This window comes from Podarcis vaucheri (assembly GCF_965113315.1).
Source record: "Podarcis vaucheri genome assembly, chromosome: 17".
Taxonomy (NCBI): Eukaryota; Metazoa; Chordata; class Lepidosauria; order Squamata; family Lacertidae; genus Podarcis; species Podarcis vaucheri.
The window spans coordinates 15,028,072-15,046,690 of NC_138755.1; the positions used below are offsets into that span (position 1 = coordinate 15,028,072).

Consider the following 18,619-nt stretch of genomic DNA (forward strand, 5'->3'; position numbering starts at 1 on the left):
TTACAGGGTTTTTGCAAAGCAGAAGAGATTTAAAAATGTTCCGCCAGTTGCGCATTCAAGGCAAAAACTATAATTTTAGCCCCGAATCTACAACTTCATAATTCATTTGGGAAAGTAGTTTCAGTGAATGAAAAGGGAGTTTTGGTGTGCTAGTTTACAGGATCAACATATACTGTGAGTCATGGCACTTCATTCCAGAGAAGTCTCATTTGAGTCAGTGTGACTAAAGACATTTCTTTCGCCAGAACTGCAAATTTAAGCTGCAGCGTTGAGTTCAATTAATCTTGAATTCTGAAGTAAAGGGGAAGTACCTGCAACCACAGTGAACTGCAGCCTAGGCTAAATGGGAGTGATTGATACAATGAGGTCTAAAGTCGTTCCCTTGACTTAGATTATTGAACCCTTCTCAAGTTCTACCATGTTTTTTGCTCTATAATACTCACTTTTTCCCTCCTAAAAAGTAAGGGGAAATGTGTGTGCATCTTATGGAGTGAATGCAAGCTGCGCAGCTATCCCAGAAGCCAGAACAGCAAGAGGGATTGCTGCTTTCACTGCGCAGTGATCCCTCTTGCTGTTTTGGCTTCTGAGATTCAGAATATTTTTTTTCTTGTTTTCCTCCCCCAAAAGCTCAGTGCGTCTTGTGGTCTGGTGCGTCTTATAGAGCGAAAAATACGGTAGTTCTCGCACAAATTCCTAGACTTGCTTCTGAATTTTAGAAATGTAAACAACTATATAACCAAATCCTATTCATGATTACATGTGTGGTGTAGTGATTAGAGAGCTGGACTAGGACCTCAGAGAGCCAGGTTCGAATCCCCACTCAGCCATGAAACCCAATCATGGTTCTTCCTGCTCTTAGCCTAACCCACACCACAGGGTTGTTGTGGGGATTAAATGAGGAGAACCTTGACCTATTTGGAGAAAAAGACAGGATATAAATGCAGTAAACAATAATTTATCCCAAGTTAATGCACATAGGATTGTCTTCCCTATGCAGTTTTCTAATCCTGAATAAATGGATTTTAAAAAGGTAAAGGGACCCCTGACTGTTAGGTCCAGTCGTGACCAACTCTGGGGTTGCGGTGCTCATCTCGCTTTATTGGCCGAGGGAACCGGCGTACAGCTTCCTGGTCATGTGGCCAGCATGACTAAACCGCTTCTGGCAAACCAGAGCAGTGCACGGAAACGCCATTTACCTTCCCGCCAGAGCGGTACCTATTTATCTACTTGCATTTTGACGTGCTTTTGAACTGCTAGGTTGGCAGGAGCTGGGACCAAGCAACGGGAGCTCACCCCGTCACGGGGATTCAAACCGCCGACCTTCTGATCAGCAAGTCCTAGGCTCTGTGGTTTAACCCACCCATATCCCAAATGGATTTTACTCGTTGTGAATTTCAGCTCCTATTCATTATTATAGAATGATGAATTCAGTTTCTATTGCAGGTTTACATGGGGTTCCCAGCAGTCTTTTTACAAGTCTTTCATTCCTGCTTTGCAGCCATTGGTGGTGGTGCCTGGCTCAAAATATTTTGATGTCTGAGGCAAAGAGCAAGTTTATGCCACCTCCCCACTGCTGGTTGAACATAAAGAAGCCAAGTGGACTGGCAGCAGAATCTGTTTTTCAACGCTGGTTATCATACAGGTTCTTCAGCTTCATCCGAGGGCAGCAGGCCTCCCTAGGGAATGCAGGCAAAGTGGCGCATAGATCTCTGTTCTCCAACACTTCTTCACACTCCCCACCTCTCCCCTCCAAGTTCTCCATCTGCCATCAACCCCAGCATCATGGTCAATGGTCCAGGATAATGGGAGTTGGGTGCCAAGCATATCTGGAGGTTTCCCATCCTTACTGTTAAGGGCTGGTGCTCATATTCTATTTTGGAAGCTTTTCTACTTGTTTGTCCATGTTATAAATTGATGTCTGAAACGGGGGCACATGGGAGCTTCTGCTGAGACTAGGAAAAAATGCATGTTGTGATTCCCTACCTTCCCCGTTATGGAAAAAGCTGTAGTAGAACATTTGTGTGAGCGCTTACAGGAATTCGCTGCTGGCTGAGATAACACTTGCACTAACTCTAAGGCCTTATTGTTGCTCTGCTTGCACTTAGGGCCACACACCATATACTCTCCTCTTTCTTTCTTTCTTTCTTTCTTTCTTTCTTTCTTTTAAAAGCAGCCTAGAGAACCTGCAAGTTTCAGCAAAGAAATCAAGATGAGCTGTAGAGGCTGCTTGAAAATTGATAGTTTATTTCTTTCTTTTTGTACATACAATAATTTTTTTGAAAGTTTTTTAGCATACAAAAGACTAAAATTCAAATGCATTTATAAGAAAACAAAAATACACCGAAAAAGAAAAAACAATAATGAATATATACACACACACTATTCTTCTTCTTCTTTGGCGATCACTCGTAGCCGAGTAAGATTGTCTTCCATGAACACGGTTTTAACAATGAGTCCATAAGTGACTGTGGAGACCAATTCTGGATCCACACGTCCTTCCACAGTGGGGACGTTGGATTCCGGGTGGGAGTTGATTATGGTGTGGATTTGCCAAGCGTGCCTTCCTCTTAGCACGTTTCTCTCTCTATATATATATATATACTGTATAGAAAAAAGAGAGAAGAATAAGAGTAGCTAAAAAGACCCTTTATCACATCTATATTGTGCCTATCACATAATTTATCCACACCTTAGACTCCCCCATCTCTCACCCTATTTCTTGTTTATTTTCTAAGTAAGCACCCCATGCCCTTCTGCAACTAGGCATTCCAGAGAACCGCCAGTGTGGCCGTCTGTTTTTCAGACAAGGTCCTTTGCCACTGCTGACTTTCGAATCAAAGCATCCCTGATAAGGTGGAACCTCTTAAAAAATGGAGATAAGGAAAGATTTGTTAAAGGTGTGGAACATTTAAACAACTGTAGAAATGGTAGCTTTGGAAGTAAAAAAAGAAAGAGCGAGAGAATGTATTAAAATGACCAAAATAATATAAAGATCAAAAAACTGGCAATTCCTATGTTAGCAAAACTGTGGGTTAATTTTAGGTAGTACACTAAAATATAATCTTGGGTAGTGTAAAGCAGTGGCTGAAAGTTGCCTTGATTCTGCCCCACAGGAAGATAACCCTTCTGGAAACAAAACAATGCTGCCACAATTTTCTGTCTCCCCTTTCCCCCACCTCAACAGACCAGACATTAAGCAGCCTTGACTGTCTATCTATCTGGAGAGTATTGGGAGAAGCAGATAGCTCCTTGTCCCTCAGGAACTTAACCAGATTACTCCTCTTTAGATGGATTACACTTGCTGATTGCTAAAGCGCCTCAAGTTTCTAATACAATACAGTTTATACCTATTACAGTCAAGAATTAGCTGTATTTGCTATTTTGGGACAGCTACGTCACTGCACGTGTTCCGAAGAGGGTTTGCTCACGAGAGTTGCCATAACACGATCCAAAGGTAAACAGCATCCAAATCCAGTCTCATTTAGGGTGCTTTAACCAGCAAGGTCTTCTTATGAACTGGGCCTTGATTCCAGAACCTATATTTTATGCTAGAAAGTGCTGGGGCAGGAAAATGAATCATACAGGAAGCCTCCGAGCATGCACAGGGTGCTTCCTGCCCACTGCCCAACAACCACAACCCACTGCCACACAATTGAAACTAGAGGAATAACTCAAAAGGTGTGAGCTTTGAGAGACGTTTGAGCCCCATAGCCTTTCTTTTTAGAAACTGACTATCGGATCATTGATAATATTTGCAGGACGCTGGATGAAGCATATTTATTTTATTAAATAAACGTCCTGTCTTTCCTCCTGGGAGATGGTATACCTGTTATTTCTATCATTCCCCTTTTATTCTCACAACAACCTTATATAGTAGGCCAAGGCGAGCAACAGGGACTGACTCGCAGCTGCCACTGAGCTTTATTACGGCAGAGGCAGAATTTGAAGCTGGACCTCATATTGTTACCCCACAGAAACTTTTAAGGAAGCCCAAATTATTATTATTATTGCTGAAATTGGATCAGCTTAGACATCTATGACATAGAGATCTAAAGACACAATACTTCTATGACTGTTGCATCTCATAAAGAACATTACACTACACATTGTTTGAACTTCCCGCCCATGTACTTGCTTTCTAGCGAGGGCATTTTCCTTCCCTCCCAAAGGAGTTGCTCCTTAGTGTTTGACTAAAAACAGCTGTTTAAATAGCACTGCAGCAAACATTTCATTCTCAATGTCACTTAAATATTAATTAGTAACTACTGAACTACAATGTTGCATGCATATACACACACACACACTTTCCACTTTCTTATTCAAAAGAAAAGATCTTTGTCTCCCATTAAAAAAAACACACGCAAATCCCAGCCAAGGGAAACTCCAGCCGCTTTGCCTCATCCCGCAAGTGGCCACCCCCCATCTCCCCCCCCCCCCGCCACAATAGCTGGGGGCTAAAATTGTTGTAGACATTGGATACATTCCAGCAGATTTAATCCGGTTTTTATTGTCAGAGCTCAGCCCTTCACTCCGGGGCTGGCTCCCTCCTTCCTCCTTCGCCGCCCCTCCGTTTGCAGCGACCTGTTCCCGGGAGGCGCGCCATTGCGCGCGGGGAGCCCCTCTCCGCCTGCCTTGCGCTCCTCTCTTGCGCGCGGGGTTCTCCTTGGGAAAAGTGGGGGGGAAAGGGAAAGAAAGAAAAAGAAATCCGGGCTGGCGGCGTTTTTCTGATTGGCTCAGCCTGCCTCTTCCCTTCCCTTTTTTTCCTCCTCTTTTTTTTGGCCCGGTGTGGTGAGCGTGCGCGCGCGCGCGTGTGTGTGTCCGGGCTGGGAACGGGCGGCAGGGCGCATGCTCTGGGTGGCTCTCCGGAGTCCGGGCTGCTGGGGGCTCCGTCTAAGAAGGCAGCGAGCAAGAGAGGCAGACAAGGAAGGAGGAGGCGCAGGAGAAGGAGGAGGAGGAGGAGAAAATCAGAAATAAAGAGCCCGCGTCCGTCCGCCATGGGCTCCCCTCTGCTGCGCGCATTCTCCGCTTCTTCATGAAGTAGAGCCGCAGGGGTGGGGGCGGGCAGAGCAGAGGACCCCCCCGGGCCCCCAGGCATGGCCAGTTCGGTGAGTACATGCAGCGGCCCCTTCCTGATCCTCTCCTCTTTTTTTCTTTCCTCCTCCTCCTTGCAGCGCCGCTGCTGCTGCTGCCCAGACGCCGTTTAGGGCTTGCCAATTAGGTTGGTGGCGGGGGAATTTTTCCTTTCCTCCCCCCCTTTCCCCTTTCCCCTCGGCTTCCTCTCTTTCCTTGCACACCCCCGTCCCCCCTCCCCTCCACCCCACCTCCTCCAGCTCTTTCTGTGCAATTGCACGAAGCTGCCGGGCGCGCGCATGCACGCACACACCCGCGCGCACCGTGGAGGCGGATAATAATCCAGCCATATTTCTGCAGCAGCAGCAAGCAAGCAGGCGAGCGAGCGAGCGAGCCGGGCTGCTGCTGCCGCCGCGGTTGCAAGCAGCCATCCGCCGGGGGAGCCGTGAGTACCGGGCAGGCGACTGGCTCGCTGCTCCCGAAGGCGCCTCTCAGGATGGTGCGTTCGCCCCGGCGTGGCTCTCTCTCTCTGACAGCCGGCGGCACCCCACCCCGGGCACTCCCCCCTTCCCCCCCCCTGCATGCAACCAGGCGTGTGTGTGTGTGTGTGCGCGCGCGTGCAATATCTAGGTGGAAGCGTCCCCCCTCTCTCCTTTTTATTTGCATTACTTAAATCACCGCGCCTCCTCCTCCTCTTCGTTTCCCCCTTTTCCGATTGTTCTGCTCTTATTCTGGATGCGAGCTCTAGCCTCGCTGGGCAATGCACACATTTTTTAAATGTGCAACCGGAATGCAAAGCAGAATGCCATCCCCACTGTGAATGCAAAGAGGGAGCCCGACACAGGATGGTGATTGTTAGGTTTTTATATATATATATATATATAAAATATGGTCAGGATGAATTTCCTCCAAGAGAGAGATCCAGGCTCCCTTTCCTATTATTTCCTTACCCATTCAATCCCCAGCCCTTGTCTTGCTGGCTACATTCCGTTACAATTCCAGCTGTTCCAGCTGTGGCGATGCCTTCCGAAAGGTTGCACCCACCTTAAGTGGACAAGCTGTTTTCTTTGTGTGTGTTTTCTTCTTGTCCCCTTTCTTTTCCCCCGGGGAAGCTTGAAATCTGCAAGAGTTGGGGTGTGGGGGTGTGGTGGATCCTTGTTTTCCCTCTCCTGCTCATTGTTATGTATGTGTCTCTCTCTCTCCCTCTCTCTCTCTCTAGTGTGCTGTTCAGGTGAAACTGGAGCTGGGGCACCGAGCCCAGGTGAGGAAGAAACCCACTGTGGAGGGTTTTACCCATGATTGGATGGTGTTCGTCAGAGGACCGGAGCATAGCAACATTCAGCACTTTGTGGAGAAAGTCGTCTTTCACTTGCATGACAGCTTCCCGAGGCCAAAAAGAGGTAGGGCTTCGGGCACAAAGGTGTCTTGATAAATCCCCTTTTAATGTGTTTGCATAGGGGGGGAGGCAAAGGAAACAATCACCTTTCGAACTCTTGACTTTCCTTGCGTGTTCTGGGGTGGTCAAAGGAGCACAGCCAGGGCCAGAGCTTTTGCAGAGAAGGATTTCCTGATGGAAAAGGACCCTCAGGTGCAACAAGGGAGAGAGAGACTCTCTTGATAATCTCTTGGATTTTGAAGTTTACAGCTGATGGGCTTCCTGCATTTTCAGGCAGGGAAACAATGCCAGACTTGAGCTTCCCTGTGAAGCCACTGGCACCTGGTCTTTCTCTATCAATGCGATTTATTCCTGGCTGCAATGATCTTTAATCTCTGCTGCCCGTGACTGCAGTTTCATTGGGCAAAGGTTGTGTTCAGTTTGGAAAGCTGTAGTTCCCCCCACCCCCCGTTGTTGCTCTCATTAACAGTGTTTATGATTTATACCTCTCATTGGAAGGCATAATTTTGATTAAGGCTGTTTGTTTATTGCCGTCTCTTCCTTCCTTCGCCACCTTTTGTACATTTTAGATTTTGTTATTGAAAAGTAAATATACTCATGAAAATTGAGGGAAGAATGACCTAAAAGTGTGGGATGTTACAAGTTCTGAGATGAATATGTGCTCAGCTCCTATTTCTACCTTTGCCTTTTGGGTTGTGGTCTTGGCTTTGTGTGGTCATTAGAATGCACTTAAATGAAATATTCTAAATGCTTAAGTGGTGCTAAATGGGATGAGACTGATATTTCCTTTTATTTTCAGAGGTTTAGGAAGCCTTTGTTTCCAGTTCTGTTTTCTTTGACCTCCGAGCTGTTGTCTTGGCTGTTTTAGTTGGATTAGTGGAGGTAACAGTACAAACACAATAAGGGACTTTGTTTGTGAACAGGTTTGTTTATCTAAGAAAACTAGGTGGTTAGTAGTTATCTCCTGTCTGATCTGTAATCTTTATTGGCATCTAGAACTCCTGCAAACTCTAGAATAGCGTCCTAATGAATCTATTCTGCTTAGAGCTGCTTTGAGAACACTGAAAACACAGAAGTACTAAAAAAGGAGAAAGGAGAGAACATGTTAAGCCTTTGTATAAAGCAACTTTGAATGGTACCTTTTTATGTTTCCCATACACCAAATAGTATAAGGTGTCTCCTCCCCGCTCCCCCACTAGCTTAATTTCTCTTTGAAACCTTGCAAAGTTGTTGAATATTATTTTGCTTGCTTCTCCTCTTTTCTTGTACGGTTCCAGGTTCATTTCTGCTATTCTGTTGGTCTTGGGGTTTTTTTTTCCGTTGTCCGATAGCTTTTCTATACCCTTATTTTCCTTTGTTATTGCTGTTTCAAAATATCCATGTGGAAGAGTCACTCCCCTTGTGTTCTCTTTATTGCTCCACCCCTACCAATGTGTGCATAAAAAGGTATTTCAAGGGGATGTCGGGATGCAATAAGATGGAGTTTATTTTCCTTTCTGCGCCGTAAAAGAAGCGAGGCACTGAACTGATGGCAGCAAGTTGCTTGACTTTTCTCCTTTATGGGATAATCCTGGGCGCTTTTACCCTTTTAAAATAAGTGGGACTTGCTTCTAGATAAATACTTGTAAGATTGCAGCCTTAATCTTAGAGCTAATTTTTGCGTTCTGTCACAAACCAATGCCACCTATCTGCTTGGGTTTCCTAGGCTTAATTATTATTTTTTGTCCAGCCTGAGGGAAGTTGCATCTCCAGCGCAGACGTAGGGATTGTTGCTAGGTGTGGAGTGTGTCATGTTTGCGAAGAGATGCAAGCCTGCTGCTGGCGGCAGAAAGTTCTTGGATGTCTACTTGGCGCTGCTGAGCCTCCTATTTTTTGTTTCCTTTCCCGCAGGCATTGTTCGAAGATGCTTGTGTAATGCTGATTTGGTGGTTATTATTATTATTATTTGTGTGCGATTTTTTCCATGTGACAATTGCTAGGAAAAATGCCAGCTCACATAGCCTGGAAGAGGACTCAGTCATATTGTAATTACGCATGACTCAGAACATAAGAGAACTGTTCTCTATTCACTGGGGATATGTAACAGAGAGTTAAAGCTGTACTAAATGTGCAACTCACCTGCGCAGTTGGCTTCAGCTTTTGTGGCCTAACAAAACTAGTGAGATGACAGAAAGATTTCTGGCCATGTCTGACCTCTTATGAGTCAAAGGGCAGAGGATGGGTGCTCTCAAGTGATCCTTCCAATTTGTTTTAGCAACCCAGCATTTAGTTCCTGTTAAAACCAGTGCCTAAAATGTCCTTTATGAGTGAAAGAGGTTTATCTTTATTTTTGTGATTGTATGAAACTGATTTGTGAAAGCAGCTCACATTGTATCCTTGACTACTAGAAACACTCCTCTGTTGCACTTTGAATATTTACAGTAAAATATGAAACTACATTTCTCTATGAAAATATTACTGACCATTGGACTGTAACTTGTGCATTTTGCCCTTTGCAATACTGAATTTGCTATTTACCTCTTGACTCAGAACAACTTGGTGGTAGGATTTGTTTTGTTTTTGAGAGGGTATGAAATATTGTCATATTGAGGCTTGGTGCTTCTGAATTCTCCAACTCCTCCCCAAGAGTTATACCTTCCTGGTGGTGTGTTGCTGCATCAGTAATCCTGTATTTGATGCGTCTGTTCAGCTGAAAAATTATTGGTATCAATTTATCATCTGTGGGGCTTATAGTTATTCTGGGTCCAGTTTGGCATTTGTTTTTTGGACAACGAGAACTCTCTTATACAATACTGTGAAAGAATTGCATGCATTTCCTTTATGTAAAGAGAAAAAGAGGTGTTTCTGTAAGAGATTACTTCTACTTACATGTTTAGGGGTTATGTTAGCACTAGATAGTATTCCTCAAGCACTTCCTAGCTCATACTTCAAAGCATTCTGGGATACATCAGAACCACACGACTGCTTTTGCTCTGTCTTCAGGAAAGGCATTTATTTTACTTTCCTATTGTGCAGTAGATCGTAATATCACTAGTGTTATGTTCCCTTAGCATCAAAAGACATTGTAAGCCTTGTGGGGAATCTTATAAATGTGCAACTTATTACAGATTGTGATTGAATGAATCTTTTGTTTACACTTGTTGTCTGCCTCTTACGGATGCACTGCTGTTATAATTGGTTTGCAATCTTGATTCTGTTGAAGAAAATTGAGAGGCTTCGTCTTGCATGAACGGAAGAGTTTGTTTGCTGCTGCACATAACGGAATATACTGGCAAATGGAAGAGGATCCGCATTCCCTGTTACCGTACTTTGTGCGTGTGTTTTGTGAGGGTGATAATATGAATTAGCAAAGTGGTGGCTTTGGTTTGTCTTCGCAACAGGAAGAGAACCACTTATGATGTCCCTAGAAAAGTAGGAATAACCCTTAAAGCCCGTCTTATTCATAAAACGACGTTGCTGAAAGATGAGGTTGTTTAATACCTATTTGGCAGACATGCTTAAGGTTGCCATTAGTGTATCTTTTTGCCTGTTTAACAGGAAGCATGTAGCAACTCTTCATCTTGAATATAAAGTGCACAGTGGCTTTTAGAAAATTTATACTGCCTGGTTTTGTATGATTGTCTTTTAAAACATCCATTAGTATTTAATGAAGTCTAGGTTTGCTGTAGACTTTGTGAGCTGTACCACGGGAGAAAGTGTACTTCATTAATGTAAATGGTGTTAAAAAGAATAGAGGGGAATCTCTCTACCCAAGGAATTGCTTTTGCTTTGTAGCTTCTTTCTTCACCTTGCAGAGTTGGTTCTCCCCCTCCTCTGTCCATAAAACAAATAGATCAAGCACTGGGAATATTTCTGTTTACAGGTGCCAAATCTTAAGAATAAAAACATCTTGGATTGTTTAAAACATGTAGTTTTATGGTATGATCTCAAGGCACCACCTTGCTGAAGCTAACAGATTTTGGTCTAGCCAGTACCTGCTTAGGAACCAAAACGCTGTTGCATTTGTTCAGTGGAACTTCCTTTTATTATTTTATTCTTTTTATATATTATAAATAATAATAAAAATTTATATACTACTTGATTGTTTTTTTAAAAAATCAAACAAACCTCGAAGCAGTTTACAAACAGAATAAAACAATTTATTAGTAATAGCAAAACATCCAAGAAATTAAAGCAAACAAACTAAAAATGCATCAGCATTCTAGATACAGTATCTGGGTAGGCTTGTCTAAACAAAAATGTTTTTAGCAGGTGCCAAAAAGAGTTCAGTAAATAGGTAGGGGGATCTAAAGTTTAGCTGCCACCACACTAAAGGCTCGATTTCTTACAGATGTGGACCAGGTATAATGTGGTGTTTGTAATGGTATCAGTTCCGCAGATTGAAGGGGCCGAGAGGACATACAGTATATGGCAAATAGGGGTAAATTCTCCCACCTCTCCTCTCTAATCCCCTCTGCTTCCTCAGAATCTGCCCTAGAGAGGTTGGGGATTCTCTGGTCATATTTTGGGTGTGCAAGAGGAGAGGAAGGGGAAGTCCTGTTGTGCAAGTGGGAGGCCACTTGCAGAGTGTTGGCTAGCACCCAAAATGCAGAAAATAGCACCCACTTGGTGCTTACTAGGCTTCGCTGGATGTGCCAGCTCCACAATTCTAGGGATGCTCACGTGCTGTGTTAGAAACTCAGGTATATAAGATAGGCACCAAACAGCACCTTGAATCTGGGTTGCAGTTGCCACAACGGAATGCCTGGTGCCAGGGATTTGGACTAAATTATCCGTGGTATCCTTGACACCACTACAGTTCTGTGATCTTAACTACAGTGATACCTTGGGTTACATACGCTTCAGGTTACATACGCTTCAGGTTATAGATTCCACTAACCCAGAAATAGTGCTTCAGGTTAAGAACTTTGCTTCAGGATGAGAACAGAAATCGTGTTCCTGCGGCATGGCAGCAGCAGGAGGCCCCATTAGCTGAAGTGGTGCTTCAGGTTAAGCACAATTTCAGGTTAAGTACGGACCTCCGGAACGAATTAAGTACTTAACCCGAGGTACCACTGTACATTGCTTGACTGTAGCTTGCTCTTACAACAAGTCATTTGTCCCAGGATGCAGGAAGGAGAAACGCACACACAATGGAAATGGAATTAACTACGGACCAAGGCAGAGATTTTAAAACTGTGGTCCCCTTTCTGGCACCCATAAATCTCCATGGAGTCACAATTGGACCCATGGCAGTAGCAAAACACACCTGGCGCCTGGCTAATTTTGAACACTGCTGGCATGGGGGCAGCTCTGAAAGGGTGATGTTAAGTGTACTTGTTTGCGTGTATACACGAACCCTTGGAACCAAACCCCTGGGTAAGATGCAGTTGTACTATATAACATTTCTACTTGTGGCGACTCCCTTCGCAATTAAGAACCGTGCTGCCTGGGTGTTGCTAAACCCAAGGGCTATGTCCCTGTCACCATGATGTTGGCGTGGCACCAAGTTTCACCACTGGTGCCTGCAGTTTCTGTTTTGGTATTTGATTTGGCATGATGGGTTGTTGCTTCTGTAGGTCTGGGGTGGTGTGTTGTGAACACAGCTGGCATTGTTCCTCGCTATTGTTAGGCTTATTTAACACGAAACTGCAGATATAAGACCAGAGGGCAGGATCCAGCTAAATAATGGTGTGAACACAAGGATTATCACAGTGCACTGGGACTTTGCCCTGTTGGTGGTGCCCTGGGCCATCCCCAAATCAGCTCCAGAGGATTGGGGAACCCACCAAACAGATTTAGGGGAGGGTGGGAGAAGAGGGCAGGACATTCTGTTGTACAAGGACAAATTCTGGCACTGATGGGACCTTAACTATAGTGCTACGTTGAATGCAGCCTAAAGAATACAGCTGCTCCTCGCCCCCTTTGTTAATGGCGGCAGACTTATACTCTTGCGTTTGAGATACCAAAGTCTAGTACATCACTTTTTTGCATGAGAAAACACTCGTGTGAGGGTTGTTCCACGTAAACCCTGAACCTAGGAGTAGGGAAACCCCATAGAGGCTTTTGTTTTAGTTAAGTGGTAAGCAAGTTTTTAAAAATAAACAAGCTAAAAAGGAAAATATCTGGTTCTCCAGATGTTCCTGTACTCCAGCTCTCATCAGGTGTGGCCAGGATAGTTGAGGATGGTGGCAGTTGCAAATCAACAGTATCCAGAAGACCACAGTTTCCCCACTCCTGCTCTGAATGTGTAAAGTCAGACTCCAAGAAATGCAAATTCATGCATTGTACAGCTGAACTCACTAGGGAGTCAAGTGTGGCTGCAACTTTTTGCATGCTTGGCACGATGGGTGGAACAGCCTTCGGACAATCTTTGTTGAAATGCAAACTTTACTGGCTCATTTATGACATTACACCAAACCATAGTTTGTAGTAATCCTTATCTAAAACCTACACTGTGATTTTACCTTCTAAGCATACAGGCAAATAGATTGCCAGGCAGGGAGAAGCAATTTGGCAATCCCTTTTCTACAGTGCAAAGGCCATATTTTGTTTTGTTAATTCGGGAGTTATGCTGAATCAAAGTTAAATTTATTTAACCAGGTTTTGTTATGTTTGTCTGTTTCTAGCCTGGTTGCACATCACGCTAAGCCAAAGCATCGCTTAGTCTGAACACTCAGACTCTAGGAAAGGAGATTGTGGCTATTTACCTTCTCCAGGGTAACTATGAGCTGTAACCAATGTTTCTCCTATGGATTATATGGTTTCTCATGGATTATATGGGAGAGCTAAACCATGAGCTCAGGTTCAGATGACAAACTAGGTGAAACCATCGCTTGGTGTGTATTATTATTTATCCTCTTCCACTTGTATCCCAAGGCGATATACAAAATATAATAAAAGCAGCACAAAACGTAACAGAATATTCTTTTAAAAGCAATATGAAGTACACACCTATGGCAGAGCCTTAGTCATACATCTGAGAAAGCTTGTTGGAAGAAAATTACCTTCAGTTATTTCCAGAAAAAGTGTAGCTAGTAGGCTCAGGATGATCAGGGAGAGGACCAAAGAAGATGCAATTTCTTTTCTGAGATCCAGCCCACTTACTTCTGTGCTCTGAGTCATGGTTTCAGCTTGATAAAACATTTGAACAAGGCCACTGTTTTGTTTTGCTTTAATATAATTTTTATTAGTTTTTTTTTAACATACCATTTTCAACAGTAATTAAACATACTTTTACATCTTATTCAAATTTTTGACTTCCATCAATCCTGTCTGAAAATTTTCCAATCTAATCTCTCAGTATGCATTTCTTATCTTCCCTATTACATTTCAAACTCATAACCAATATCTCTATCTTTTCCTACTTTGTGACACTTCGTATATTTCTCCTTACAAAACTTCTTGTAGTCCTACTAGCGTAATTTGTTGATTACAGTTGCTCTTCAAATAATTCATATACTTCTTCCAATCTTCTGTAAATCTCTGGTCCTGCAGGTTTCGAATCCTTCCTGTCATTTTTAATTTTGTTTTTAAGTTGCATTCATTCAATTTGTTTTTATTATTGCTAGTTAGCCGCCCTGAGCCCGGCCTTGGCTGGGGAGGGCGGGGTATAAATAAAAATTATTGTTATTATATTATTAGTGCAATGTGGCTTCCTCTCCTCCTGCCCAAAGTCTTAATCAAAACTGCTGCAGGTTGTCTCCCAAGTGGGATGAAGTCATCTTCCCCAAACTGCTTCACTTGTCATCTTTTTGAAAACCATTCCAAAATAGAGAGCCATAAGCAGTGTTAGAAAACCAGATATATAACCTTGGCACCAAGTTGGCTCCCTAAGCCAGGGTTACAGTCACCGAAATGCAATGTCTACTTGCCATTTTGGGGCCAGACGCCTTGAAAGTCTTATTTTTCAATATGACTTTTTTGTCCTGAAATTCATGCTGATTGTGCAGATGAAATACAATGGATAGAATTTTTAGGACGTGTTGCTGGTGTGTGGAAACAGTCAAGATCCAAGAATCCTCAGACAGGCACCTCTAGATGGGGGAGGAATCAGGCGCCATCTTGGCTCCCGGGCATCTTCATTTGGTTGCAAATGGTCTGGCGAATTTCAAATGCTGGTCATAAGTGTGTGGACAGTTAATAGTGGTGCATGAGGAATAATGTGCCACTGAAGGGTTAAACTTTTGTCTATTGGAGTTGTAGGGGGACAGATCCCAAACACTACAGTGGTACCTTGGTACTTGAACAGTTTGGCTCAAAAATGCTGCAAACCCGGAAGTGAGAATTCTGGTTTCTGAAAGTTTTTTTGGAAGACGAACATCTGACGCCATTTCCGAGGCTTCCGATTGAGTTCAGGAAGCTCCTGCAGGCAATCAGAAGCCATGTCTTGGTTTTCAAACCGTTTCGGGAGTCAAATGGACTACCGGAACGGATTAAGTTCGAGAACCAAGTTACCACTGTATTGATTTGGGTCCATTTAAAAGCAATTTACCAAATTGCTATGAGGAATAACATTGACTAAGTGCGCATCTCCTCCTTCTTTCTCAAACCTTGGAACCCAGGATTGTGAATGCTTTAGAACCAACCCTCTCCTTGTTGGTATGTGATAACTCACCATGCCGATGCTATCACCGATTCACGTTGGGCGTTACTGGATATTCAAATATCCTTTATTAGGCACAGCAAGCCACACATTATCAAACAGACACCGTATACAAATTGTGCAAAATACGAGCTCAACATAACAAGGTTTCTCCCAGTCAGATCTTTAACTCCAGAGAAGATCAATTTGCATAAATAATATAATACAACATTACCACATCACCAATCAATTAAGAACCACTAAATCTCTTTATAATGGCCCAGTCTTTCTACATGGACAGCACTCAAAAATTCAGCCACTATTAAAGTAATTTGATCATTCCTGTCCGAGAGCAGGTCCTGAACTGTTGGTAGCTGTTGAGTTGAGCCTATTGTGAGTTGAGCCTATTGTGTTGTGAGGCCGCTAATAATTGTCTTCTGGCATAAATGCCAAAATCACAAGAAAAGAAAATATGCTCCAAAGTATCAGGTTCCTGTTTACTACATTTGCAGAGATGTTCTGATTCTGGGAGAGCTAAATATCTTCCTCTTACTATCATTGAGGAAAACATATTAAACCTGGCTAACATAAACAGCCTGCACTATTCATGATTCTTCCGATTTGTCATGTATCCCTTTTGGAAATCTCTACACAAAGGGATTACTGGATATTGTGATGGAAGTTATTGGCCCTGCCTCCTTTTAATCAGAGAGCTGGAATTAGACCTAGGAAACGAAGGTTCAAGTTCTGTGTCTTTCACTGAGCGACGTTGGCAGAGTGGTTCAGTGGGGGAGAAGGAACTTTCTGTACACCAGTTGCCATAACTTGATGATGTAGCAACCAGAGATTAGTCCCAATAACTTGCATACTGATATTGCTGATTCCTGCAGCTGACAGTGGTTTGGTGTGTGTGCAGGCACATGCACACAAACAGGCACATGCACATCCATGTGTTAAATAAATGCTGGGTACTGTTTTTTAAAATTAGTGTAAATGTGATATAATTACCTGTTTGAAACCAATCATTTGTATTTCTGCCCATCCAGACATATCCTTAAAAACCACAGCTGCCAACTGGAATTAGTTCTGGTTAGGCTAAGGATTATATAATCTTTGTCTGCTCAAGAGAGTTGTCCTACAAGTGTGCAGTGCCTTTCATTGTTCAAGTGTTCTGTCTTTCTAAATTACTCATCAGGTTTCTTTGCGAACTCTTCTTCCTAATTTGGGACACGTAACCCTGGCTCAATTTCTTGGTGAATACACTAATTTGCATGCCACTTGCAGATTAAAAACACACACACACACAAGATTGTCTGGCTATCCTTAGAAAGACCTTTGAGATTAATGGGTCCTGACTGAAGAAAATTATGTTTAAACAGAATGGCAAATTAAATACAATTGCTTAAGACATAATTCAATGTCAGTGTAATATGTCATAGTTTCCATTAGGGATGGATAGACAAGTCAACCTATTTATTTTCCATGTAAATTTTGCATGTGCTCACTCATATGTCCATTCCTCAATGGGTTTTGTTTGTTTGTTAATTTAAAAACACAGAAACTTTGCATTTTAATTATACATATTTTATATACGTTCTTCTTAAAATGTGGAACAAATTTATTCTCCATCCCTACTTGCCATAGCAGCATAAAACCACTATAAAAATTACATTATTCTATGAGTGCACCTCACAGTGTGGGACCCTCACAGATATTCCCAGTAAAAAAGAAAACCACTCTTTTCAAAAACCACAGCTACATTCTACAACAATTCATTTCACCATTTTAATACACATATTTGATTTGGTTGTCTAACACTAAGTGATTAAAATCTAAACGTGCTGTACCACAAAATAATTTTCAGCATAAAGATTTGCGTTATGGAATTATCAAGATTCCCAGTAAGTCAACTCTGTGGTATATTGTGACCGTACAGTGTATCAGTTGACTGTGTCTCACAATCCCTTTACATTTTTGTTTGTAATTGCAATATTTCATGTACTCTTTCGATGATATATTTAGACAACGGATACAGAAAAATGGGCTGTGCTTTTATTCAGTTTGATTTGTATGCTGTACAGCACTATAAACGTGATATACCTGATGGTTACATTTCCTACTAAAAGTTAAATGTTACTCTTTGCCTGACAAAGTAACTCTGCAAGACGTTCAGGGCAGTAAAAGTTAGCACAGCGCACAAATTATATTGTCAAGCTGACAATCCATGGAATAATTTTTGCTTTCATTTCAGCAAAAGGGAATGGATAATAAAATAGCTATGGTCTGGTTTCTAAAAAACAGAACGGTGTGTTAAATCACTTCCTTGCGTTTGGTTTTGCATTAAAACATAGCTAATCGGTGCTATCTTGGTTGCTGGAGAGCAGAGAATTTTGCACAGTTAATAGTTTTATAGTTGCTAGTTCTGGGCAAAATGTTCTGTTTTGGTTTCTCTCCCCCGCCCCGCCCCCCCAATAATGATGGGAGCTGCAAATTTGCAGAAACTATTGATGATACAAATATAAAAATGTGTGGATCATCTATGTTCTGATTGTCTGTTGAAATCTGTTTTGAGCTCTAGTGTTTTAGATGCTGTAAAACCAGCTAATAGAATCACAGAATACATGAAGCTTGATAAGTTTTAATATAAAACTGAGGCTAAGATGTTCGGAATTCCTAAGTTTTGTTCCCTGTTTCGTTATACTTTTCTCGGCACACGCTTCCATGACTCCCAATTTTGGAATAGTGTTGACGGTGAAGCACTTTGGCAAGGGATGACTTCCATTCATGACTTCCAGCTGGCGGTAGTTTTGCAATCCTTGAAAAATGAACAAAATTCTCCCAACCCCTTGTCTGAACCGCTCTGAAGGGTCATGGGGTGGGGAGAAAGAGGAGAAGAAGGCCCTTTGTACCAAGTCAGTTGTAGCCCATGATACAAGGAAGCTGCTAGGCTTGATCCCATGGTTAGTACAGTTCCATATTTTGGGGCAATGAACATTTTCAAAGTTTTTTTTAAAAAAGCAGCAAGGGATTAAGACTGAAGAAGAATGGGAAACAACAACAACAACAATTTATTTATACCCTGCCCATCTGGCTGAGTTTCCCCAGCCACTCTGGGCGGCTCCCAATCAAATGTTAAAAACAGTGCAGCATTAAATATGAAAAACTTCCCTGAACAGGGCTGCCTTCAGATGTCTTTTAAAGATAGGATAGCTGCTTATTTCCTTCACATCTGAAGGGAGGGTGTTCCACAGGGTGGGCGCTACCACCGAGAAGGCCCTCTGTCTGGTTCCCTGTAACCTAATTTCTCGCAATGAGGGAACCACCAGAAGGCCCTCAGCGCTGGATCTCAGTGTCCGGGCTGAATGATGGGGGTGAAGATGCTCCTTCAGGTATACAGGAACTGAGGCCGTTTAGGGCTTTAAAGGTCAGCACCAACACTTTGAATTGTGCTCAGAAACGTACAGGGAGCCAATGCAGATCTCGCAGGACTGGTGTTATGTGGTCCCGGTGGCCACTCCCAGTCCCCAGTCTAGCTGCCGCATTCTGGATTAATTGCAGTTTCCAGGTCACCTTCAAAGGTAGCCCCACGT

General features: G+C 42.9%; 1 protein-coding gene across 5 annotated transcripts in view; it reads left to right on the forward strand.

The window, feature by feature from the left end:
• MLLT3 (MLLT3 super elongation complex subunit) overlaps positions 1-18,619 on the forward strand; it is a 138,698-nt gene that overhangs the window by 19,766 nt on the left and 100,313 nt on the right. For 3 of the 5 annotated variants that reach the window (XM_082204929.1, XM_082204930.1, XM_082204931.1), the window contains one exon: positions 6,290-6,470. In XM_082204929.1, coding sequence (XP_082061055.1) covers positions 6,290-6,470 — 181 coding nt within the window. Of the gene's footprint in view, positions 1-4,952; positions 5,106-5,310; positions 5,570-6,289; positions 6,471-18,619 lie in introns of those variants that run through there. The other 2 variants (XM_082204928.1, XM_082204932.1) reach the window with 2 other exon arrangements.